The sequence below is a fragment of the Adelges cooleyi genome, unplaced genomic scaffold (assembly GCF_023614345.1).
Source record: "Adelges cooleyi isolate 19-005CV unplaced genomic scaffold, UGA_ACOO_1.1 ACOO_flye_CR_arks_rails_tigmint_CR_PRNA_247, whole genome shotgun sequence".
Taxonomy (NCBI): Eukaryota; Metazoa; Arthropoda; class Insecta; order Hemiptera; family Adelgidae; genus Adelges; species Adelges cooleyi.
This window is the reverse complement of record NW_026095912.1, coordinates 12,716,949-12,744,641: the sequence shown is the minus strand read 5'-3', so window position 1 is coordinate 12,744,641 and position 27,693 is coordinate 12,716,949. Positions and strand designations below refer to the sequence as shown.

General features: G+C 30.2%; 2 protein-coding genes across 4 annotated transcripts; both read left to right on the top strand.

Moving 5' to 3' along the window:
- Window positions 1-1,904: 1,904 nt before the first annotated feature.
- Window positions 1,905-18,235, top strand: LOC126836705 (protein timeless). Of its 3 annotated transcripts, none has more exons than XM_050570314.1 (17): window positions 1,905-2,100; window positions 6,240-6,376; window positions 6,468-6,562; window positions 6,677-6,735; window positions 6,854-7,037; window positions 7,692-7,832; window positions 8,125-8,313; window positions 8,809-8,901; window positions 9,733-9,827; window positions 9,931-10,098; window positions 10,395-10,634; window positions 11,139-11,265; window positions 11,331-11,430; window positions 11,519-11,726; window positions 15,625-15,823; window positions 15,994-16,108; window positions 17,990-18,235. In XM_050570314.1, the coding sequence occupies exons 2-17, from the start codon at window positions 6,274-6,276 to the stop codon at window positions 18,016-18,018; spliced, it is 2,145 nt and encodes a 714-aa protein (XP_050426271.1). In that variant the 5' UTR covers window positions 1,905-2,100; window positions 6,240-6,273; the 3' UTR covers window positions 18,019-18,235. The 3 variants fall into 3 exon arrangements, with proteins under 3 accessions (XP_050426271.1, XP_050426270.1, XP_050426272.1); XM_050570313.1 differs by having other exon boundaries at window positions 17,987-18,235; XM_050570315.1 differs by having other exon boundaries at window positions 1,906-2,100; window positions 15,994-16,164; window positions 17,987-18,082.
- Window positions 18,236-19,808: 1,573 nt separating this feature from the next.
- LOC126836896 (KICSTOR complex protein ITFG2-like) lies at window positions 19,809-25,730 on the top strand. The gene is made up of 7 exons (XM_050570604.1): window positions 19,809-19,931; window positions 20,517-20,947; window positions 21,030-21,289; window positions 22,131-22,322; window positions 22,414-22,651; window positions 24,811-24,967; window positions 25,078-25,730. The coding sequence occupies exons 2-7, from the start codon at window positions 20,582-20,584 to the stop codon at window positions 25,107-25,109; spliced, it is 1,245 nt and encodes a 414-aa protein (XP_050426561.1). The 5' UTR covers window positions 19,809-19,931; window positions 20,517-20,581; the 3' UTR covers window positions 25,110-25,730.
- Window positions 25,731-27,693: the final 1,963 nt, after the last annotated feature.

Sequence of the window (27,693 nt, the reverse complement as noted above, 5' to 3'; positions counted from 1 at the left end):
GAAAATAGGTTAGGTAAATTGTGTACTGCAACATTATTACATATATTTAACAATCTTCCATGTCATCAAATATCAAACTATGCATCTCTGGGTTCTAATATGTATTCAAAATGTGTAGAAGAATATCAGTTATCTATTGACATACATTAGTATTTAATGCTATACTTTTAATTTTTTAATTGAGAAACCCCGCTTAATAGATCTTCCTGGTCCTGGATAATCATTCCTATTATTATGTCTAATCTTGTCATTCTGCACATCAATTTCATACTCTAGTATATTTATTATGTTGGTAGGGATTTGTTAATATTATATACTAACAATTAAAAAATTGAAATGACCATTTTAAAGAGTAGTTTTTTGCGGTGGCCATCAACAAATAAAAACAATAACTACTAACTATTATTATTGTTAGTTAAACCAACATTTTAGGGGTTTTTACTCATTATTAGGCAATTGTACATTTGTCAATCCAACGTCAAATACATAATGTATGCATATCTGTTTTAAAACACTGCTTTTAAATTATTTCAACCTATAACATCATTTCAATTTGGTTTTTTTTTTGTTTGGTGAGGACTTGTTACAATAGGTTACAAAATCGATGGTTGTACTAGTAGTATATTACCTATAACTTATAGGTTGACGGTATTCTCGAATCAGTTATACTTTGTTAGGATTTTCATACACAGATGTGTCAATATGTTTTTATTTCGACTGCGCTACATCGTTTTTATTATTTACAAAACAAAATGTAATAAAATTTTCATAAATCCCGTGTAAAATGTTTGTTTGACCTATAATAGAGTTCAACTATTATTTTAGTTCCGTTTTAATTACTCTTTTATTAATTATTTTCCTTAATTAATGCTTCGTTTTAGTTACAATTATTGAAACTACCTACAATAAATATTAATTGAAGAGTAGGTTGCATAAGTCATTAACAATAGGTAATATAATTTAAGCTCATGTTTTGAAAAATAATCAATTTTCCTATGGCTCAGACTATTTAGTTTAAGAATTGAGGATAATGTCATTTGATTTTAATACCAAAAATTCTATTTTGAAAAAATAGTCGAGTACGCTCTTTTGTACTATTATCTACGTTCTACGATGTGGAAAATACATTTAAAAATTAAAATAAATGTCCACGTTTTGTTACTTATTATCATGTGTATATGTTATAGGCGAGAAGGAAGTATAACTGTTTAATATTTCTCGAATAAAACAAAAAAAGTCACTGATGTCCAGCTTCCAGGTGCTTTCAACCTCAACTGTATTCAATATTAATTTTACTATTGTTTAGGAAAAATCTATTTTTATGGTCTATTGTTTTTCTATTTCTAATTGATCGATTTGGTTTTTGTCGAATGAGCAACTGAGCCATCTAAACATTTAGTAAACCTTTTTAGCGATTTATCGGAGAGAATGAGGAAGTGATTAATTTAGATATTGTTATTTATTACATGTTTTACTTTAAACCGTTTAGTAAATAGGTGCCTAAATAGTCTTAAACGAGTTTTAGTTTTTATGGCAGAATGTTGTGAAAAATTGTCTTAGCTACCCCTGATAAAAATATGATTTTTAAGTAACATATTTTTTAATTAAAAAAAAAATAATCAATATTGTGTATCGAATATTAGTATTAACATACGTTGAAATTAATTAATTAAAGGATTTTCAAGTTCCTTGCGGACTTTAAGTATTTGTAATTTTATTCAATACAATCATCGAACCGTCCAAGGCTGCTGCAGTTGTTGTACAAACAACGAAACGGTAATAACCGATATGTTTTGTTTAGTATTGTTGTTATTAATTTATTACTTGAGCAAAAATTAGATTGATATTGCGCATAACCCGTTGGGCATGTCACATTGAACGTACACGTGATGAGTCAACCAAGCACAACAGTTAACCCGTGTGCGCAATACGACGTCACGCCGCTCAGCTCAGTCAAACGCCGACATCGTCCCAAAGAAAACGGCATTACCCTAAGACTTTTTATACACACAGCAATGGAAGGGTGATCCGATATTTTGAAAAACGAGTGAAGACAAATTTTGGAATTCCGCCCAAACCCAACGGGAAACTATTCCGGAGGTAATAATATTATAATAGGGTAGCGACATCAGTTTTTGTCCAGTTGTTGGCAATGCAGTTTTTTTTTTCATTAGATACAATTTTTTTTACATATTTTTCAATGAATTTTTTTATAAAAATGTTATTTCAACGGTATAAAATCTGATATTAACACTATATTGCTAAAGCCAAAAAATTGGGGGGGTAGTGACAATCACTGGTGCCGTTACTCTAATTATTTTTCATTTTTTCAAGCTACAATGCGTTAGCTGAGAAATATTAGTTTTACAATTATGTGTTTTTTTTTGTGTCTTTAGTCACAATGACTTTTTTCCTGTGAATCGATTTGCTCGATTATCGATTCTATTAATTTTTAATCGCGTGCAATTATTGGTATTTGGATGAGCTACAAGTAGAGAAGTTCATTCCTACCACTTCAAAATCGAGAAAAACCCTAAAAAAATATTATATACTTTTATACTTAAAATTACGGAACACTTTTTTAAAAATATATTCGAATTAGTTACAAATTTGTATTGAATATTCTTCAGAAATATTACAACCGATAAACGTTGACAAACCAAAACAATCATATTAAGCTCTTGTCCTTAAAAGGGGTAGACATTTTTACTTTATTTTGCTTTTACAAGTGAAGTTTTAGGGCTTAAGGTCTGAAAATTAGACCAAAGTAGAATATAGTAAAATATTAGTACTATATCATCAGTTATAGCTCTATCGATGCGTACATAGCCCGTACATACTGTACAACTATTGTATGTGCAACGTGATTGTAATTTGTACTGTATACCATAATAATTACTACCAATTTGTTTGCATATCAAACTCCAGTGTTGTTGTTTTTTAATTTATTTATGTACTAAGAACGGTGATTGACATTCATAAAACCGTCTGCCAGCAGCAAGCTGTACACGGTACAAACTCCAATGTGGGCACTTTCATAATAACAATTATTAAAAAGGTAGTCATATAAATGTTTTTAGGTCATTGACGCTGCATAGTATTTTTATGTATAGCTGTATCGTACAATTTTTGTTAGATATCTAAAATACTAATTACACTAGTATACTTATTTACTTATACGTGTGGTGTAGATAAGGGATCAAAAAAAAAAACCGAGCAACCACGAGAACAATGTTAACGGCTTTTAAACTAAACATGGGTCATTTTATTTAAAACAATAGAAATTACTTGCTAATAATTCGTTATTCTAAATACTTTTTTAATTACCTAGTCAAAATGGTAGTACATTTTTCTTATTAATTTATTATTTAAAACTTATGAACATTCATTTAAATACATTTTTTATGATAATACATTACTTTAATGAATAAACTAATTTTTTGTTTAAATACTCCGTTCTTAATAAAATGCATAATATAAGGTATTCAAATTGTATGATTTTTTTTTTTTATAAAATATTTTAAAACGATAAAAAAAAAATTAAAATGAGTTTTTATGGTAAATATGTTATCTAACTACAGTTTGTAATGATTGTTGTCAATTCGTATATAAATTAAAATAATAATTAATGTATATTTGATAGTTTTCCGATTATACAAAATAATATCTCAGTCAATGAAAGTTCTATATGTAAGTAACAATTATTAGTCTAAAAATACTTTTAGAGCCTATTTTTTTTTTGGGGGGGGGGGCTATTACTCGGATAGGTTTCTTACACATTTAACCAATAATGATATCATACATAAAAATGTATATGAAACTATTATCTTTTAATAATTATAAAAATATGTTTTTAAGCTAATAACATTTGTAGTTGAAGAATAAAAAAAAATGTATACGTTTAGATTATTTGAGTTGTTACTTAAATACATTTATATTAATTTTAATAATTATAAATTATAATTATAATTATTTTAATTTGTATGTAATTTTTTAATTTTAATAAAGGCCCGGTTTTTTTTTTGATTTTTCAAAAGCCAACGCCCAATAAATTAATATTGTAGGACCGCCTAGCTAGCGTGTGTGGCATATAGTTGTCTAAATTCTAAATAAAAGAATCAGCTGCCTTAAAGTTTTTTTACTTCTAAATTCGGACTTTTACACACTTAGATATATAAACACGCTGTTATAAAATTTGTATTCTTTGTATGCACTATAAATACTCATCAGATCCTTGTGATTAAAACAAAATATGATACATTCCGTAGAATGGTGAATTCGAATAATATACTAAGTTTGTCAACTTGTTATTGACCTTTATTATTTTGTTTACTTGGTTTATTTTATTTTCAATTATGTTTATTAATTAATTAATTTTTATTTGTATCACAAAATAAAGTGATTGTATTAAAAAAGTAAATATTCCTAATTATTTTGAATCGATCAAATTTAGTTATTGTCAACGCGTTTTTAGAAATACATTAGTTTTTAATTTTTTTCCAATTCACTATAAAAAATCAAAATCATAACTTAATATGCAAGTATTACACGGTTATAGAGGTAGGTAATAGTAAATTTCATATAGGTAAACAATTTCAAAGGAAATTTAGACTCTAGGCTTTTTTTGTTTCTTTTTTTACAGAAGTTAATTCGTTTTATACTTTTTTAATGGTCGATTTCCGATCGGTGTACTTTTATTGAAACGTTTATGTAATAGTAATCGATTACTTATATTTAAGGTATTCAGTTGATATTTTACATAATAAAAGAGTTGTCCGAGTTACAAAGTATATATATAATAATTCAACTGTGTTATGTAACAGAAAATCATGTTCCTATCGTATCCTCGCCTTTGTTTGGCTTACGCAATAAGAAGAAACTTGATTCCTTTGGCAAAAGAAAAAAAAAGTCCAAAGGAATAATATCTAATCGTTTGTTTGCGCAGTTAGAATAAGCTTTAGGGCATATTTTATTATTTTGTTTGAGTGTAAATCAATCAATGAAAACAGGCAAACCCCGTTTTATTAATTACTTTGTTGTAGAAAAGAAATTTGATATTTATTAGATATAATAAACACACTTGAAAAATGTAGAAGAATGTTGGACAAAGGGGCTTACCTTAGGATTTATAAGTTAAATGTATATTTTATTTTTAATTGACATATATTAAAATACTTTATTACTTTTTTAAAACCTTTAAAATATCGTTACAAAGACTGCGCACAATAAGCAGATTTTTCGGTGCAAAATAGTATAGCTATGTTTTTTTGGAAACAGATAGACCAAAAACTAAATGTTCCAAAAAATTATAGTTAATGACCAGTAATCAATTGTGTGTTTTAATACACAAGTTAATGCATTATTTGAATGTTTTTTATTTATCTAGACAAAGCGATAAAGAAAAAATTATTTTTCATTTAATCATTTGTTACTTGCTATTTATGACAAAAATATTTGTTTGTTCTTTCTTATTTGTTTCATATTATTCGTTATCTTTTATTTACTATTTATTACTTTTTTATGAATATAATTATTCATAAAGCATTGTGAACAGAATTACAAGTTGTTTGCTTTCGCAAGATGCTGTAATGACCTTTTGGGTCTGATGTGAAATCGGCACGTGTGGTACATTTATATTTAGCAATATTTAACAATGAGAAGTTATATAATATAATATATAGATATATGTATATGTTAGTCCTGATAAGTTGTACAATGAAATATACATATATATATATATATGAATTTGTTAGCCCTGAAAAGGGGGGGTCCGTAACAGCATTTCTAAAACTGAGTCGTATAATATAAACATATATGTGGTGATATTTTAATTTTTCAATTTCAAGAGAGAAATTTATTGAAGTATTTTAAAAAATACATGTTTTTTTAGTCAGAATTCTATATGGTATCTAACTTTTTATAAAGTTATTGGTATCTATTTTTTTAACTTGGAAAATTGAAAGGCGTTGTATAGCACTCAACTTTTGACTAAAAAAAAGTTGAATTATTTTGTTTAATCATCATAGTATATTATATTAGATAAATAAAAACTAAAAATAGTTTTTATATGCGCTGTTTTTGCAAAAAAATGTATGTTTTTTAATTTTAATTAGTTTTTATAGTTAAATTAATGTTATCATGAGCATTTTCCCTTGTAAATTATCAGTATTTTGTAACTGTAAAATATGATTAAATACCTGATTTATTGTTATTATTTTGTTTTACAAAAAAAAAAACAGAACTCGTAAAAGTTTTGCTTTTGCATGATAAAATATGGACATGCCAAGCTATTTGCCAAACGCTCAGGTGCAGACCATGTTCGCTCAGCTGGGAATGGTCATTGGAAACGAATACGTGTTGTCTAAAAATTGTTATGGTAAGTTACATAATAATATTATATTATATCGATATTAAGATGTCATAAAAAACATGTAACATATGTTGAATTGATTTACTCTGGTTTACAGCTATACTATTGCAGATACACACACAGCTGGACACCGAAGATCCTAATCAAAGAAACTTTCGCAAGATAATTGGATTCTTGCAGCTTATTCAGAAAGTTAGTACTATGATCACACATGATCGAAATTTAACTTCACTCGTTACACTCACAGCTGACATTGTACCCATCTGTGATATCCAATATTGATGTATTTCCCCTCCTGTTTTGTAGGATCTCATACCCATTCTGATCAACGTCGACAATGATGAGATATTGGAACTTCTGGTCAAGTGCGTAGCATCCACGGCGTGGTCGTCCTCTAAGCTCTCGAATCGGTCACCGCATAAGCGTTACCGCCTATACGCTGTGCGGTACGATTTAGTTTTTGTTAATAACCGTCTGTTTCAGGTTACTGGCCAACATCATGATGCCCATTGAATTTTTGGTGCCGACACATCAGATGATCAGCGACGAAGCCGGTCAGGCTACGATCATTAAACTCGGTTGGCTGTTGACGTCTGGAAAAAACGCGTTTGTGAACAAAAAGGCCATCAAACGCGTCACTCAACTGATATGTGAAAAAAGTGCAAAGGTATACCTATAACGGGCACACCGATAGGGTTTGGACTTAGGACACCCCTTGCTGTAGTTGGCAAGTGAAAGGAAAATGTTGCGACGCCAGAAATAATGTATGAAAGTGTCAGTGGTTGGACACCGGATTCTTAAAGAATCTCATGAGAGACGAAAGAAAATGGAAGGTCCCAAAATGAGAATGTCGAGACATGTGTATGTATATGTGAGTTAGAAAGAATAAGGAAGGTTAGAATATTAGATGAGGAACTCTACAAGTTGCGTCAATAGCAGAATAGAAAAGTGAAAGTGTGGATTGAGATGGTTTGGGCTTGTTGAAAGTAAGTGGTGTAACGATGTCTTTTTGTCTGACCACTGCATCGTAACAGTGGTTAGCGAGGGATTTAGAGGTAGAGGTAGACCGAAGAAGAAGTGGGTGGATGTGGAAAAAGAAATAAAGATTTTTGGAGAGAGCCTATTTGGCTGGCCAACCCTCCACTTTTATGGGATAAGACGAAAAAGAAGATACTTTAGATACTGTCACGGTTACCTCGGTGGTTCTCCTCCTCGTTTCTATCAAAAATCCGTTTACCCCGGAAAACTCAAGTGTTTTCTTGTTTTACAGCAAACACCGTAATGCGATAAATAATTGTCTAAGGGGCTGTGTGTGTTTCAGGTTACCGACAGTCTGACGTATTCCTGTCATTTCGAAGTGATCAACGATTGTCTGTGCTTGTTGAAAAACGTACTGCATGTCCCCAACAATCAGTCTCAAAACCAAATACTTTGGATGCTGTTTTCTGAGAAAATCGACGAGGTGTGTTATGACTTATAACACCAAGAGAGATACGTGGTATCTAGTGCAATACCGTTGGCATCACATGCCTATGTAGATGACAGAATTTTCGTTAGACATCATTGAATTTTTATGAATCTCTTTTTTATCAAACTTTTTTTTCCGTCAGCAATTTACCTTTCCTTGCCCAATGCACGCATCTCTTTGGAAAGTTTTACCTTCTGCTCTGTATTTCATGGCTTGTTAAAAAAATCTCCTTAGAATCTCTGGATGTGTGTCTCTGGTTCCCTCATCAAAAATCTGATATTTGCAGATTTTGATCAACTTGATCGCCAACGTCAACCGTGGACAATGGGCCATGTTGATCATCGAGTTGATCGCTCTGATATGGAAAAACCAGCATGTCGACCAGATGGCCAGAAAGCTGAGTACTTGGAACAAAACTATGATCAGTGACAGCTCCGAGGACAATGAGAGCAACACGTCATCGTCACCACGGATCGTAATTCATTTTATTTACCTCAAATTCAGATGACTAGAAATTGAAAAAAAATTAAATGCCTTCATTCGTTACTTGCCAGCAGTAAAAATATGTCATTTTTCTCGATTCATATAGTTAAATCAACCACATTTTTAAAAAATACTTTTTTTAAGCGCTTTAATAAACACTTAATAATAACAATATATGCACAATAAATAGCATCTAAGTATTGAAAATATGCAAAACAAAATTGTCAAAACACATGCATGTATATGCGAAATTTAGCATAAAAAAAAATTATTCATGACATCAGGGAAATGTGAAGCAAATATGTATCTGGGATGTTCTAAGGTTTACAAAAAAAAAAAAATAATATATATATATATAAATGCTACAACTTCTGAGCACTGGTAATTACTAATAAACACGAATTCCCCTGATTAAATTACACTTTTAAAATTTTTAGTAACGCTTATAACTTATAAGCAATAAATAAGCGTGAATACTTTTTTTTAGAACAACGGCGAAAATTCTATTGCGCAAAACACATCCACTGAATCTTCGACGTCTGACGAATACGACAGTGATCGACCGGCTGTCGTTAAAAAAGTACGTTACTTTCATAATAATAATACTAACTTGTTAAACTATCAATGCGAATAAGTATCTACGATACTTATTTGACTTTTTAATATTAAAATATTTTCGTGTTGGTGATGATGGTATAATAGAGGGTGGTTTAAATCGGCCATTGGTATGTAGCTGTAAAAAGCATACATTAGGGTGGTCCAACAAAAAATTGTTTTTGTTTTCAGTTCTTTTAAAATTATGTTCCTTGAAATAAAAAAAAGATTTCCCTATTTTTTTAAAAAATTTTAAATTATTTTTAGAGGCTGCGAGCATCAGTTTTCCAAAAAATGATTGTTTCTTAGTTTTAATTTTTTTAAGGTAAAAGTATTAATTTTTTTTTGTATAAAAAATCACCAGTAGAAAAAGAGGAATAAACCAGTATAAAAAAAAAACTATTATTAAATTAATTAGGCCTTAGTAAGTAAAATTTACGAAAACCTTGATAAATTAACCCTTATATTACCCTAAAATATTTTTTTTGTGGGTTAAAAATATTTTGAACCTTTAAAAAAAATTAGGGTACAATGGAGGATAACTTATCATTTTTTTCATACATTTTACTTTCTAAGGCCTAAATTAGTTTTAAAATTAGAAAAAAAAAGTTACTAGTTTATTCCTTTTTTTCTACCGATATTTTTTTTTATAACAGAAAAAATAAAAAACAAATTTTTTGGACCACCCTAATGTACAATGTACATAAAAGCTCCGATTTTTGTGCTTCCTGCAGCCTTGCTCAATATTCGTCCCTGAATGCTTTGCTCGTCGCAAATATTGCAGTTAATTACAATTAATGTCGTCGTTTGTACTTAGGGCGACGATGAACCTATGGACATACAAGTCGGCGACCACGTCATGCCTCGTCCTCTGTTTAAGGCGCCTGGTTCGGTGGCAATAGTTATAAGCAAGTAAGACCTTGAGAACCCTGACGTCTAGTTGTTGTAGTCCAGACTGACTGTGGATGTAACCCAGCGAGGATGACGCGTTCAAATTGTACTATGATTTTTATAGAGGAAACGATACGACTAAGAAAAATATCAAGCTTGTCCCAGACGTGAACAAGAAATGTAGCACGGCAAGAATCGCGATGACCAAGTCCGGCCAAGACTGCAAAATGTCCGGTTTATCCATCAGTAAAAAAACAAAAATGCGCGTGAAGAAAGTGATGAAAAAGTCTAAGTAAGCTCTAAATACGACCTGGTTAAAATAGTTATGTATATATTATATATATTTTTTCTTCGTCTTGCGCCCGTCGCCATTATTCCGTTCGTTCAATACCACGTTTTCCACAATAGACAATGACGACTGCTCCCATTTCATTAACTCAATATGCCCATTTCAATGTCGGGAAAGCCGTGAAGAGTTTTTTCTATCCAGTAAACATATCCAACACTCTCGTTGTCTCGACAGCGCCTATGCTGGACAGTAGAATATCAGCTGCATGATGTATTGAAAATAAATGTTCTGTTTAATAGGCTGAACATGCGGATTTCAACAGCCGTGCACACACCCACCGGAGACCAAATAACGCACTTGCTTCAGAAGTTCACCGTCAACTTTATGCGGAACGGCTTCAATTCGCTGGTGTATGAAGTTTACAAACAGTTAACTTTGCCAAACGCCCACAAGAAGGTCGACACATCGCTGTATTTCTGGATGCTCACCTATTTTTGCCGGTTCTGTAAAATACTAGACGTCGATTTGAAAACCGTCAGGTACGCAAGTCGAATCCATCCATAGCTTTACTCTTTCTCTTGCTAATCCATCGTGGTCTTTGGTCAGCATGGTCGGCCAGATACTGTTTCTAATAAAGTGTTTCTTATTCTTTATTTGCATACGTCTACTATATGGGTACTTTCCTAAAAAGCATTCGGGGTAAATTATTAGCCATAGAAATCCTGTGCAATAGTCTCATAACAGAATCTCCAACTTGTTTGGTATCCAGCTGTAAGCCCAAAAATGCCAAATCTAAACCGTCTAAGACCAGATCGGTGGGAATAATGAGAGAGAGAAAGTGATTTCATCCACAGGACATGTGCATTTTAATTTCGTTTAAATCCGCAACAGGACTCGGGATAATCATTGTCACCCATTGACTCCTGGCGCTATACTAGCCACTGTGGTATCGATCACTGCTGTCTCTTTTATCAATTCAATTATATACTCATTGATTCACTTAACTTGCACAGTGATCACTTATATAATATGTTGGTGTGTAGAAATATCGTGTCTTTCCGGTTGATTTCGTTCATGGCGCACGAAGGTCTCAATGTGTTGGAACAGTTGTTGGTGGCTAAACGGCAGAAGGCCCACGATCTGCACTTGCACGTCCGACACTTGCACTTGGTAAGCAAATGTATCTAACGCCAACGTTGACTTACAATAATTGTATATAATATTGTCCCCAACAGGTAGTCATGGCCATCAAAGAAGTGATCAAAACCATCGAGTACTACAGACAATCCACTGTCGGGTCGCCCGTCTACGGGGAATTCATTGAAGAACTTAAGAGTAAGAAACGAAAATAATAATCGTAAAATGTATATTGTAATAGGTTTTACTTGTTTCGCTAACAACTCTCCGTCGGTGTGCTGTATAGATTCCGGTTGTAACTCTCCGGATTCGATCACGTGGACGCAAGACCTCAAGTCGCTTTTCGCGCTGCTCATCCGCCACTACGACCAGAAGATACAGGTCAACGAGTACTTGCAAGACTTGATCACCACCAACCACTTGGTCCTCATATTTTTCGACAACTTCAAAGACTTTTGGAACCTCAACGAGTGCATACGGGCGCACGTCAAAAAGTAAATTATATACAATTATTATAACCGCAGTGTCATAAGCTGAACGTAGGTTTAATTCAGCTGTCTTATCTACTTGGCACACACCAAAACCATACGCAGAGCTGCCTTTACACTTTATAACAATATTGATATCAATTAGTTAAAAATCTATTAATTAACAGTATTGTTAGATAAAAATAAGAAAAAGAAAAGTTGACAATTATTTTGCATGTGTAAGTTGTGGTTTTGGCACAGACTGGAGTGAAAAATTATTGAGCCACTATAGCCACTAAGTATCGCCACTACAAACAATGTCGGTAATGTCAATTAAATGAATTTTGCAATCATTAACGTACTAAGCCACCCACCTACTAATTATTGCTACTACCATTTCCCAAATTTGAACCAGATTAAAAAAACAAATCGTTATTTCTAAAAGTAATATCATTATTTTTATTATTAGATTTATAATTTCGTTCTTGATTTTTATAACACTCATATTACATTTACATTTTAATTTGTGATTTATGTAAATATAAGAAATAACTAAAATACTATCTGGTAAAAATATAAAAAATATACATTTAATATTTATACGATAAATTTAAAAATGCTAGCACAATGTGGTCGAAAAGGGAAATTTTTTTAAGAAATTGTTATCATTGTCAGAGATAGAGCTCCTTAAAAAAAACGTTTGGATGTGAATTTTCAGATGATAAACTATACACATAGGTAAGGTTTATTGTTGTAGTAAACCCGTTGCATAAATATTTACATTCTCATTGAATTAGAAGTTTGTAATATAATTTGGTAGAAATGCAGTTTTGTAAATATAAGTATAAGGATTTGTACTATAATGTTTTAAAACGCTATACGATATGCAGTTCAAGTGGTTATTATTCAAAAAAAATTAACTCGCACCCACAATTATATTATTTTAAGATAAATTAAAATTGATTGTGTGTCTTTTCTAAGAATTTGTTGCGTTGATACCAAAATGCAAATCAACAACATAATGATATTATTTCTTTGATACCTGTGTACAGTAGTTATTCTTTTTTTTTACAAATTAAAAACATAGTTGGACTACAGATTTTTGAGAAAATTGTATTAACCCCACTCTAGATTTACCTTCAGTCTAATTTTCAGGCTTTGAGTCCTAAAACTATGCTCAAAAAAGTAAAAAATGTCCCAAAAAAGGTCAAAGTATTTTTATATTTTTTTAGTTTGTCAATGCTTATTGATACTTTTTCAAATCTAAAGAAAATTCCGTACAAATTTCGAAATATTTGGCTATTTAAAAAAAAAAGTTATTGCGGTTGTGGTAATATATCTAAACTTTTGAGTGTTTTCTCAATTTTGAAATGAAACTGGTTATCTTTTTTTTATTGTTTTGTCAAATTAAGTTCTCTGGTATATATATTATACTGGTGTATATATATTTGCTATGTGAAGTAATCGATTTGGAATATGTCGTGGGTCTAGACATAAAAATAAAAACGCATAATTGTAAAAACAACACCTTCTGAGTTCCGCAATATAGAAGCAACCACAGTGGGGTCGAGGTCGTTAAAGGTCTTTGAGAATAATTATATTACACCGGAATTTTAATAAATCACCATCATCAAGTAAAAAAAGGCATATAAATTGAAATATATGAATTTATTTGTATTATATGGTTGATATTGTGGTTGACCACGAAATCTGTAGAAGCTCTTGGCCGTATTGTGTCATTGTTTGAACGCCTTTGCCGAATCTCGGCTTATGTATTCCTGGTACAAACGGACAATTCGCATTCCACGATCGTGCTACCTATTACTATTCACGTTTCTGTTCAATATCAAACCATGTTGGATATTTCAGTCGTGAAAGCTCAATTGTGGTGTACAATAAACATATATTTATTTGTAATTTTTACCAGTTAAAATTAAATATTGCATTATTACCAATATCTTACTTATTATGTGTAGTGTTAAGGTTGTATTTAAGGTAAAAATATATAAAACAAATTATCACATAGGTAGGTAGACAATTTTGTCTGAATTTTTTTAAAAATATCAAAAATTGTTTCTATTCATCGTTCAGTTGGTAAAATAGAAAAATGTATTAAAAAAACCATAAATGTTTCTATTGACACCATCTTACGGGAGAATAGAAGCAGAGCACTTAAAAAATAGTTTAAAGTAATCTTTTGATTATAAAAATTTTTTGAAAAAAACATACTTAAAGTACTCGAAGAGACCAATATTTTGACGTAGGTATTGATGAACTATGTAGCTCAAATACAATATTTTCAATACCGTTTTAAAGTTAAAAATATTTCTATTTACCTCGTTTTACGTTATATAAAAACACATTTTAAATAAAACATAAATAATTAGTCATATATTTTTAATACTAAATTATTATACTCAATTTGAAGTTATTAGTTATTACATACAATAATATGAGTGTAAATAAGAATGTTATGAAAATGAACGATAAACAAACAATGGATTTCATAGATTATTACCAAAAGGAAGAAGTTTTATGGAACACAAAATTACAATCACACAGAAATAGAGATGTTATAGGGTGTAAACCCAGCTTTACGGTGTCGGGTATACAGTATAGTATCGAATCGGGTAAGTACACTGAGCTCGGCTACGAATGAAAAGGGGAAAGCACCCTTAACTGTGAAAAGCTCAGTGTACCAGGGGCACATAGGACCGACTTCGTCGTCAAAACCTCGCCGCCGTAGATAGTTTCAACTCTTTGCGGTGTGCCTTAAGCAATTTTCCTAAGACGAATTGTGAAAGTTTATAAAACTAAATATCACCCTTAGTGGAGTATATACATGTAGGCGAGGTAGCCAAGGTGTGCGTCTGCCTCTTTGGCGTATCCTGTCTCCCTTCAGTGCAAATAAAAAAAAAAACATTTAACGAACCTGAGAATAGTTAGATAATTTTACAATAATGTGTTATATTTTTTTTTACAAAAAAGGTACACACCTACTTTACATGTGGCCTAAAAAATAAAAAGTTCATCCCTTCCCAACTGAATTTGAGAAACACACCAAAACATTTACACATTATTTAACTTATTGTTAACGCAAAGTAGCATAAAAAAATATTTTCGGATAAATTCCACCGTTGGTTCAACCCGAAGTCTTAATACGGCGCAAGTGTGATTTGTCTCTTTTTAGATACTTTTTTAATAAACAAAAAGTTGTTCTACGTATTTTTAAGAAAATCGAATAGGTATGTTTTAGCACCACTACAGATCCACTACCTTCAGTGTTATTTTCGGCCTTTAAGTCTTAAATCTACATCTAAAAAAAAAGGGGAATAAAGTATAAGTTTCTATCCATTCCGGGGAAAAGGATTGATAATATTTTTACAATTTTTGTTATCTGGTTTTCACTGTATATCTGCAGTACTATATGTTTGTATCTAAAGAATATTCGATACAAATTGAAACTAATTCGACTATTTTTAAAAAAACGTTTAACACGCTGTAATTTAAGATAAAATTGTATAGGTAACATTTTTAGGGTGTATCTTTAGGTCACAAAAATATACTTAATTGTAATACCTTTTCAGTTCAGCTTGGAATGAAATAATATATTTTATATTTTTCGTTTTAAATACATCATTGACCAACAAAATTACATAATTCTGCTTTTCATAGGGAAATCAAAAGTGCGCCAGTAATATCCGGTTTTAATTTAGATATTCAACCGTGCTGCAAGTTAGCTATCTAAAAAATTGGGTTTAATAATGTAAGCAAAAATTTAAATATTCCACGATATTTGCTGGAAAATCTTCCTACAAATTTGTATGTCACTTAAAAACATTTAAATATATTTTTCTTTTTGTAAGAATTCAAAAGAAATGCACGCATCTATAATAATTATTATTTATTCATCGGTGTCGTGTAGGTTCGCGGCTCCTGACATTATGCTGAACTACGGGCTGGTACTGAAGAACCACGAGACGAATAAAGAGTTTGTAAACGAGGCCGTGTTGACCATGATGCATCACATAGTGGGCGAGGTGGAGAACACTACTGTGCTCTATCAACCCATCATAATGAAATCGTTCTTGGAGATATTGGAGAAGAAAGAAGACCTGTACGACGTAAGTACCAGCGCTAATAATTAAGGTAGATACGTTAATTAGGTCTAGGACGAGTGACGAAGCGGTCAACTCGACTTGTGCTTTGCGCCGTATCAATAACAATTGGAGTTTTCTTAGGCCTTTGTCGAGCTGTCAACTTATCCGATTGTGGCGTTTGGTTTGTTTTGCAGAGATGGTCGGACCTAGTCGAATACGTTATCCACAAGTTTCTGAACCTGTCCCAGTCGTGCGTGCCACTGTTGACGTTGGACAAATCGCTGAATTCACTGGAGCACAATGAGTATTGTAAGGTGCCCAATACACGTTGAGTCTTGTACGATGGTCTTATATGGACTGACCATGTATGCACACATGAATGATAATGATTGACGGTCAATTATTGAAATTTTGCTAGATAAAGTGGTAGTACAAATAGCTTAACATATTAGCGAAATGGGAAAAAACACAAGCATCTTGTACCTGAAAATATATATATTTTTTTTTATCAATTATAAACATGTATCCTCAAAAATATATTTTATGACACCAATATTTCAGACTGGAAGTATTTTTTCGGTTGTCGAATAGGTAAATCATAAGCCCACTAAAACAATAAAATGTTAATATCTATTGTCTTACTTTATGTATGAAAAATTTGAGTTTAATTGTATGGGTACTATTTTTATTGATTTATAACAGTGTGCAACTCGATTGTGGAAATTATTTTTAAAAAATACCGTTTTGAGAAATGAGGTACTTTTGGCGACATTTTGTTGTTTAATATAATCAATATAAGATTTTATTTCGGTCATACCGAACCCGGCCTCGGATCATCCCTAGCAAATTTGTTTCGATTGTCTCCAAAAATTTTAAATAACTTACAAAGTAAAAAATAAAAAATGTTAACTATCTTTTGTGTAAAAGTTAAATAGAAAAATGCATTTCTTCTGCCCAGTTCTGATTTCATCAAAACAAATTGAACAAAAAAAAGTATTTAAAATACATTAAAAGTATTCAATAATTTAAAAAAAAAATAAATTAAAATGTTTAGAAAATTATTGAAACGTACAAAACTTGTTATAAATGTCACAAAATTGTTTCTTCTACTAATTTTGTTTTTAATTCTACAAAGCCTCCAAACTTATAAAAATAGTTGTTTCGTAAAGTTTTTAGCGTGTGTGTTCTTTGCGTTCAAATTGTGTTAAAATAAAATTATCGGTTCTATTTTCTTTATCGTATTCAAAAAAACAAATCTTAAAATTAGTTACCATTTTTAGTTTTTTTTTTAAACAAAACAAAATGTTATACAATCATGTCTTTTGCTTGCAAAAGATTTAGAAGTAATTTTTAAAGCAAATTGACATGCCAAAGAATGTCTGAGGCAAAATTCGCATGCTACATAAAGAAAAAAACCTAAAAAGCAGAGAAAATGTTCAAAAATTGTTATTTTATTGTAGGTAGTAGGTACAATGATATTAAAAGCGACATCATACATAAAAGCCACATAAGCGCAATGTTTTTTTTTTTATAATTTGTTGGATTTATATTGGCTTAAAAAAAAACAAGAACTTTTTTTCCTCGTGTTCTTGAACAGTTATTACAACAATATATCATTAATGATGAACAGTACCCCATATACTAAGCTGCTGTCTTGCAAGAGGGGAAATAACATCCTTTGAACTTATTCGAACAAATTGTGGGTTAAGCATTTGGGAGGGACAGAGGTATAGGTTAGGTTAGGTATATTGATAATGTACACAAATTATAGGCTGAAAATGTATATAAATTGTTTTATGTTAAAACATTTGTTGGTTGTTTTTATCTGTGGTAGGAGTAAATTTTTTAAATTGTAGGATTAAAAAAATTATATTCAAAAATAAAGATTACACTTCATTGGAAGCATTATTTGAAATCAAATACCTATTTAGAACAATCAAAATCGTTTTTGATCTTAAATTATTACTACAATTACAGTTTATTTAAATAAAAAATTAATAATGAATTAAGACAAAAAAAATAATTAAAAAAGATCGAGTTCATCAAGTTCTAATGCATTATCTTGCGATTTGTTAACAGAGTTATTAAATTCCTATAGGTTTAATTGTATTAATTGTAAGCATTAAAAAAAATAGCCAGATTTTTCTTATCCGTTTAGTTAACTCCGGTTTACTTTTATTTTTTCAGTAGTCAAAGCAATCAAACTACGGAGAACATAAAAACTAAATATTGCTAAATAAGAGAAAGACACTGAAATAGTACAAGTAATTTTAGCCATTCAAAATCAAAGTTAATAAGTATTAAGTTTAACGTTTATTTAAGGTTTACTATAGTCGTAAGATTATCTTTTTGATGATTAAACCTAAATGATTAAATTGGTACAATAAGATAAAAATAATAAATAACTTTATAAGTATACCTAGGTATACTTATCTAGTTTAGATAATGGAATATGTGAATGTACAAATTACAATATAGGTAATGTTAATGTTATTATCATAGACCTATAAAGATTTCTTTATAGGTCTATGGTTATTATGCTTTAATTTAAATTGTTCCTCGAATGTATAAATCGCAGTATTTACTTATGTTGACACTTAGCAAAAATAAAGAAATAACTATTTAAATAAATGTTATGTATTATAATGGCAATTTGATGTAAAAATAAAAATAGCAGTTTTTCATTGATAAAAAAACTTTATACCTTATTATGCTATGTTATTAGTTATTATAAAGCCTGTAACATTTGGGTGGTATGTATATTACATTTTACTGTTATTATTAATAATTAAATTTTAGAAAAAAATGAACTAATATATTATGTAACAACATCACTTAATAATGGATTAGGTACTTGTTTTTTATTTAAAACAAAAACACACTCTTACGGATTACATAAAAAGTATGATTTTTCAGGTACCTTACACTGTCGCTGTAGTCACACTACATCTGTGTTATAGAAAGCATTAATAAATAAAATAATGCTTCAATAGGTCGTTTAACAAAAAAATGTAAAAAACAGTGTTTTCCTTTACGTTTCTTTTTCGAGAGTTTAAAACATTTTTCTGGTAAGTATTTTGCCTAAAAATAAATTCTAATTGGTCGGCGGAAAATGTAAATTTTTAAAAAGTTTCGTTTTCGCTCCATCTGGATTGGTTTTAATTCAATAATTAATTATTAAAGAAGTTATTATGTGTCCCTCTTACACCGTTCAATTATGTACAATAGGCAACACTAAATCCATTGTAGACGATATTTTTCCTTATCAAAATAATATTGTGGCAAATGGCGATAACTGATAACAGCTTGCCGGACGTTGATTTTTTTATGTGACCTATGATTTATAATTTTTTTATCAGAAGAATTTAATGTTATTTTGTAATTTGTTGAGCAAATAAATACTAATAAATACTAGTTTCATAAATACTCGTTTATAGTATAATTTTTTTTGTTACCCATGTGTTAGTTTTTCAACATCGACGACTGATTGATGATTTTTCTCGTTGTCAAGTATGTATACAATCGTTAACACCTCTGTTGCTCTTATAAAAATCACCCTTTGCGTTGTTGACATTTTGGTAAACCTTAAAATGTCTATAGTAGATCTGAGAACAACAGCTGTACTGTGATCCGACAAAAACGAATTAAATGGGCGGTTGGCAACACGTCGCGAAAAACGTCTTCTTTGGGATAGCGATCGGACAAACGTTGGTCGACACGTTTGGCACTGTGGCCAGAGTCGATGGAATTTCCATGCAGCCCACGTTTAACCCCAATCGCACCGTAGATCATGTCTTCTTAGCTCATCTTCCGGTCAAATTGGACAGAATCAAGCGTGGCGACGTCATCGTAGCCATTTCACCTCGTAATCCCAACGACACAATTATAAAACGAGTGATCGGCATCGAAGGTGACGTCATCATTTCGAAAAAAAACATTCAACAAGAATCCTCCAATCAAAAAACCATTCCCAAGGGATATTATTGGATTGAAGGAGACCACAAAGGACATTCCTACGACTCCAACACGTTTGGCCCCATCTCTAAAAATCTAGTTATTGCTAAAGTGCCAGCGATAATATGGCCACCTAGAAGGTGGCAGTGGGTTAGTTCGCAAATGAACAATAATTAAGGTAACAAAAATCACTTTAATGATATTGACGTTGATTAATTGTTTTGTTTATATTAAACACCATGTTTATTAATGAAGTATCAGATTACTTAGTAAGATAGACTTTTCGAAAATCTCAGTTTCTTGTAAAACTTATTAAATGCTAGCTAAGTTAAATACATATCATACTACCTTATGATTTAATTTAAAGAGAAAAAAACAACAATTAAAATTGGAAGCGCAATTTTTATTTTTATCAGTTTTAATAAAGTTTGAAAATAGTTATCAATTGTATCACACCTATAGATTTATAATTTTTACATGATAACTGTGTTACCAATATCTAGTGGAAAAAAAAAATGAAATTACTCCACTACCACTCTTATAAAGAAAATATCTATAGTCAACTAGACTAAAAGATTTAACCAGGTAGATCTCACATAATCAATAACAAGCTAGAAATTAAAAAATTTAAACCAAATAAATCAATTTTTTAGATAACACAAAATGACTCAGCAACTTAACTCTTGATGGCATTATTTATTTTAGTAACTTAAAAGACAATAAATTCACAGTAAATAAGGTAAAATAACTTGTATTGTTTCAGATAAGAAAATATAAACATAGTAAATAGTTCTACATCTAAATAGTACATTATATGTTGCAATAAAAATGAAAGTCGCCTCTTTCATTCATCACTACGAATTTGATGTGCCCGGGAATGTGTACAAAAACGCTGTTGTGCTAGGAGATGTCGACAATGACAACGATATAGAGCTGGTCGTTGGCAACGTGGACGGAGATTTGTACATTTTCAAAGGCCAAAGACAAATCCAAAAAATATCGGGACTGGGAATTATTACTGCCATAGCCATTGGAGATTTGATGAATTGCGGAAGTAACACTTTGATTGTTATTTCTGGTGATGGATGGTGCCACATTTATTTATGCTTGAAATTGTGCAAGTCAGAATTGGTGGACGAATGTATCGTTAAACTTGAACCTGTTCACGTCCAACGCATCCCGGCCAACACCAAAGTAAACTCTACAAGATTTTACGTTGTTAAAATGTATATGTGTTTTATATGTATCAGCTTATTATCTGTATCTGTTTCCTTAGGAAGTTTTACTGGGAGATGTCGACGGTGATGGTTTGGTAGAATTAATTGTCGGACTAACTGATAGAGTTATTCGGTCGTATCGTTGGAGTCAGAGTGCAGCTGCTGGTCGCTTAGTGCCTTTGCACAAATGGGAGTGTGCTAATCAAATAGGATCAATGATACTCAATAAAGATATAGAAGGAAGGCCGTGTTTACTCGTTTCTCAGCCAGGCGCTACGGCTTTGCGAATTTACTGCCCAACCACACACCCAGATTTGATGTAAACAATTTTGTTACAATGTTATGTTTATAGCATATAATATCTTATAATTTAATCTATTCTGTATTCATCTTTAACCCTTTCGTTACTGACATCCTCGTACGAGGATTGAACTTTAAAAATCGAATAAAATATTAACAAGGTACTATTATTATCAAAAATGTCTTTAAACACAAGTTCTAGTATAGATTGATGATAAAAAAATCGACACAGCTATATTGATAATCAATATCAGCCGATATGTAAAAAAAAATGTTGATTTTATTCGGAAAAAAAAAATCCCAGGAACGAAAAGGTTAAATGAGAGTGAATATAATATATTAAACAATAAAAATTGATTTTGCATATGAAATAATACTTTACCGAGAGAAAAAAAAATATGGCCTACATTGACAAATTTTAGTTCATATTTAAAATACTATTTTATTTATTTTTAAATGTTCAAAGGGTCAATCTCAAATTACAACTATCTTTTTATTTCATTATGACCCAAGATAAAAAGTAAGTCGTATTGATAAAACAATAGATTTGTTTTAATTTAGAAGACATTTAACAACAAGTTAAGATAAAATTATGAAATACATTAATTACACTTTCGAAAATTAAATATCTTCTGTGTTATTGTATTGTGTAGTAATCTCCTTTTAAAATAAGATACATTAATAATATTAAAGTAGTTTTCTATAATCTTACCAAAGTTAAATTTCAAAGAATAAATACAAAATTGTCCTTTAAGATTAGCTATTTAATAGAATATTATTACATAGCAAATATTTTAATAAGTATGTAACTCCTAATGGTATTTTACAAGTAATAATTTTTTTTTTGTCTATGATTATAGAGAGACTACAATAAAATTTGAGAACACCCAGCTCATTGAACTCCGTAATCCTTTGATATCGTCTGAAATGATCGGAGACCTCAAATCGGTAGACAATAATGAACTAGATGACAGTAATTTAGGCGGTAGTTTGTATGCGATAACCACTTTAGATGGCCTTTTGATGTTGGTAAAAGAGCAGGTAGTTGTTTGGTAAGAAGTGTATTTTTTAAATTATGCTGTTTGATGAGAGTGCACAACTTTTGAAAAATATTTATATATATATTATTTTTTTTTACAACAGGTCAAAAAAAATTGATCAGCAGTTGTTCTGCCTGAAAAAATTATCAATGACTGAAGGCGGACCTGATTATTTGATCGCTTGTTCGTGGAACGGAGACACTTACATTGTTGACCAACAAAGCCATGTCGTGATATTCCAGTTGGGAGAATCTGTTACTTCGTTTTGTTCGGGAATGTACACGATTAAGTCTAATGTTAGGCCCGTACCTTGTTTTGTGTTTACAACGTTCAGTCATAAAGTAAATCTTTGATTTAGTTTGTTCTATTACTATTATTGCCAAAGATTGAGTACAAAATGCATTTTTGCTCATTTCATTGTTAAGATGGCCAAGTGACATTATTATTTTTCTATAGAATGCTACTTTTCTGGATTTCATTCGATACATCAGTATTACCTATAAACATTTCCTAATAGTACGGAAGGGAAGGGTAAAAAAAAATTACTAGTTATAAATTTGAATGGCCTTGTAAAAGCTTGTATGAGGTTCCTGAAATAATTAAGTTATTTTGTTTACCTTCGATGAGGAGCACTGCTACAAATTTTTTTTTTGTGTGTGTCTGGACCATAATTACATTTTAAAATGGAAATCTAAATTTTTGCATCAACCATTTAGTTAAATTTTATATTCTCAATAATTTCTAAAAACCTTTGCCATTTCCGAGTTCCGGCTCTAATATGATCCTACCCTACTTTGCTGGCTTCTTTAAATGAAAAAAAAAGTGTTTTTGTAATTTTGTAATAATTTGATTAGGAAATTTTTGTTACAAAAAATAATATTCATTTTTGGACTTTAAACTTCTTTTTTTATTTCTCTTAAGACTATGCCTTGACATTGTCGTTGAAGCCAAACGTACCGATCTTTAGCAGTTTCTTTTAGAGTCTTCTTATTCATACAGCTAGTGTGTAACATAATGTTCTTGAGGATAGATGTTCTAGGTCTTCCTCTAGTTCTTATGCCTAAAACCTTCCCTTCTAAAATCATATTTAAAAGTTTGTTATATTGTATCGAGTGGCCGAATAATTTTATTTTTCTAGAATTTATAGCTTCTATGATCTCCAACTTTTCATTTACTTCAGCTAGTATCTGATCATTTGTCTTTCTTGCTGTCCAGCTTGTTTTGGTAATTCTCTTCCAGAACCACATTTCTGTGGCAATTAGTCAGTTGTCAACTCTCCTGTTTGTCTAGGGTCTACGTTTCGCAGCCTTAAGTCAAGACGCTCCATACAAATGTCTTTTAAGAACCCTTTCCTTGTGGTTATCGACAGGTTTTGATTTACTAGTAGCTTTTGTTTCCTTTGGAAGGCAGCTAGTTTGGCAAGTGCTATTCTTTTCTTTTTATGTCTTTTGTTGGCATTTGTAAATTGACTACCCAAATAACAGATTTTTTTTTACTAGATCTTTGTGGCAGTAATTTATTATATTGTCGGCTATTATCTGTGAGTCGGTCTTATCAACAACCATTGTTTTAGTCTTTTTGACGTTGATGCTCGGGCAAAGCCTGTTAAGCTCCAATTTTAGAACTACTGGCATGTGGTTTCAATGAAACCATTTCACATCTTTCTCGGAGTTCACTAACAATATAATGTCGTCCGCCAAACAAATACGGTGAATTTGTTGACCTTTTACTTTTACTTATTTACTATTAGATTTTGTCGTTATATAGCTTTTTCTATGAAGAGGTTAAAGAGATATAGTGATAGCGACAGCCTTGTCTTACCCCTCTTTTTATTTTACTATTGTTTATAACCATTTATATTTATCTCTGTGCATTGAGATTTATAAAAGTTTAGAATCAATCTAATCTTCTATCTCTCCAATCTGTGCTCTTCTTATTGCTGTAAATAGTAGCTTCAAATCTACTCTATTGAATGCCTTTTCTAAATCAACGAACGTAGTGTATGTTCTTCCATTTGTATCCAGTCTACGTTCTGATATAATTTTTAATGCTAAACCTTAACACATATTATAAAATACAACTTTTAAAAAATGAACGACGGTGTATTCTATTAAAACATATAAATTAAATATTATAACCAAAAAAAAAAATACTCAAGTAGTCGATTGTGTTTTTCCTACTTAGATTATTTTAACAAAAAAAGTCATTTGATTTGTAATTTTCTAATTGTATTTTTGAAATATGTATATTTCATCATTTATCAGACATTCTCACGGTATTTTAATTATTATCGCACTATCTTGACAAACGGTAGAATTTTGTAAAATCATTTGGCATCTTTAAGCTTCTTATTATGCTTTTAGTAAAATTATTACAATACAAGACACCGATGAGAAACCACTTTTATTTGTTGTATGACTAAAAGCTAAATTGGTTGTATCAAATAATTTGAAATGTAAAGCTTTTTTATTAATATTAAGATGAAATTACTTTTTTGTAGGTTTACATTTATTACGACGTAAAACTACCAAAGTCGTCCGTGCAGACTTTGTCAAAATGCATTGCTGACGACAGAGAACTTTCGATGTGCATGGAAAAACTTAATATCAGTACTGATGATGATCGTAAAAAACTTATTGATGGCTGTCTGTACAAATGTATGTAATGTTGTACAACAAATGTATAATATGTTCTCTCCTACACTTCTATTATTATTATATAAATTTATTGTGTATTGTTTTTATTTACTTAATTTATTTGTTTTTAGGGCCTGTACGTGACTTCGCCGAAGAATCTTGATGAACAACATTTGATAATAACGTTAGGTGTAGCTGTTTTTGTTATGTTTTAAATTCTTTATTTACGTTGAAAACTTAAATATATTTTTGTATTAAATCTATAAATGAAGTAACTTTTTAAAAAAAAATTTCTGCCTACCATTACGGAGTACTAGCAACAATAAGACTTAACTGTTTATTATAATTTAACGTTAGTAACTAAATATGTGAAAACTTGTCGATGAAGATGTGTTTGTTAAACTGTTACTTTAATTTTATTATTGTAACCAGAATGTTCGTGTAGTATATTAATTATATAGTATTATTGATCAGTGTTGGTAAAAATGAGTGATTTTTTTTATTTGTAACCCATAACTGTTGTTAAACGATAAGTTTTAATAAGTAATAACTATTTGTATGTTTCATTGGCGAGCAAGCAAACCCATTACAGCCAAAATAGTGTAAAATTCAAGTTTAAACTTAAACATAAATAGAAATAATATAAGTATTTTACCATAATAAAATATATTGAAGTGTAATATCATACAATTAACAGCTACTAAGTATCACTTTTGTACGAGGTTAAGACTGTTTTTACATTGTTAGTAGTTTTTGATATCTGGTCCATTAACTTGGTGATAATTTAAATTGTATACAAGTAATTTTAATAAAATTTGTATGATGTGTAATTGAGCACAAATCAAAAGTATTATTTAAAAATTTAATCATTTTGCTGTTTGCAATTTATCAATATTTGCTCGTCGACCGTATGATTTACTATTCGAAATGGAGTTTATAATTATATTTATATTAAAATAACTTAAATAAACTTAAGTGACGAGAACCAAGAAGGCTGTAAATTATAAATGATTATTTCAAAATTATTGATGCTCATTATTTTCCTTAAATATCTTATTTAAAAATTGAGGGAAAATTTAAAACTAAATGCAGAGAAATAGATTTTATTAACAAGTATTGTAAAATAACATTTTTTTTTATGTAAAAAATGATTTTGGTTAGGAAAACTCTTTTTGGTTCCTGCCACTTTAAATCAAATCAAATTCAAACAATATTTTAATTGCAAATAACATTTTTGAAACATTAAATTTCATAATATACATAATTTATTATAGTTGGCTAGTACTAGGTAACCTAATTACCGGTAATTTTTTATAATTTTATGTAATTGTGGGCTTTCACTAACTAAAGAAGGATGTATAATGTTATTACAGTATGTAATTACTATTTTGACATAAAATGCACCTATTTATGAGGAATCGATAAATTAGTAAAATAAGAATAAAGATAATAAGACTTTAGTAAAATATGCTTAAATATATAAAACTGTGTCCACAGTAGTATATTTAAAACATATATTTACAATGCAAAAAATGTTTTCAAAATTGTTTGGTACCAAAAGTTGGCCAAATTCATCCCATTTGCCCTAAATTGATATCTTACAAAATACATATCTAAAATAAATAGTTTTACTCTAATTGTAACATCTAATTATTATTATATTACATGTTAGGGTTAATCCAAATTCCGAGTTACCGAAATGTATAGATGAAGTTGGCAAAAAACAGCTCTAAGTAATATTTGTTTGATATTTTAAAAGTAATGTGTCATTTCAGTTTATAAAACACAGATCATTATATTAAAACGTTTGTATTGTTCATTATTATACTTTGATATAGTTTTGAATATTTTTATTACAAGTGAACTTGTTTTCAAATAAAATCTCTATTTATAATATATGTTATTTTATATCCTACTATTGTAAATACTATTACCTAAAACCATTTCGTCGATAAACCAACAATAAATATAATATTTTGGTTTTTTAAAGTAATTTTAGTCGTGTTTTCAACGAGCCCATTCCAAATATCGTAGCTTCAAATTTTTAATAGATATAGTCAAAAGACAAAAAAGATTTCACCTTCACACGTTTTAATGAAATGGACGAAATAGCTTTCAGTCACCTCTAAATATTATCTTATCAAATTTGAATTTTTAGCCTCAATTTGAGATTAGTCGAGTAGACAAAAAACAATTGTTTTTTTTTTGGGGGGGTTGCTCAAATATACATATTATAATATACTATAATGTTGATAGTAATTAGTATACAATAATTAATTCTAATGCTTCTCGTCAAAATACAAAAAACCGCATGTAAATGACGTTAGTAGTTTCGAAAATTATCATGGACAAAAATTATGCACTTTTTTATATATAAATAATATATATTAGGGCGGTCATTAAATTTGACATGGCGTTAGATGGCCGTCATTTAGCTCCAATTATTAAAAAATATTTTTTCTAATTTGTTCAGATTTTCATTTATTTCCCTTGGTCTCCCTGTTTGCACATCAAATGTATAAACTGTCACTGTCATAAACCTATATAGATAGATCTTATAGGTCTATGGTCACTGTACATTTGATGTACCTACAAACAAGGAGTCCAAGAAAAAGCTAATTTAATTTTACATAAAATGTGTAAATTGCAAACTGAGTTCTCCCTAAAAAAACCAAAAAAAAAAGAGGTGAAATTTCTTATTTCATATAGAAATGTCGAAAAAAACGACCACAGTAAATATCGAAATA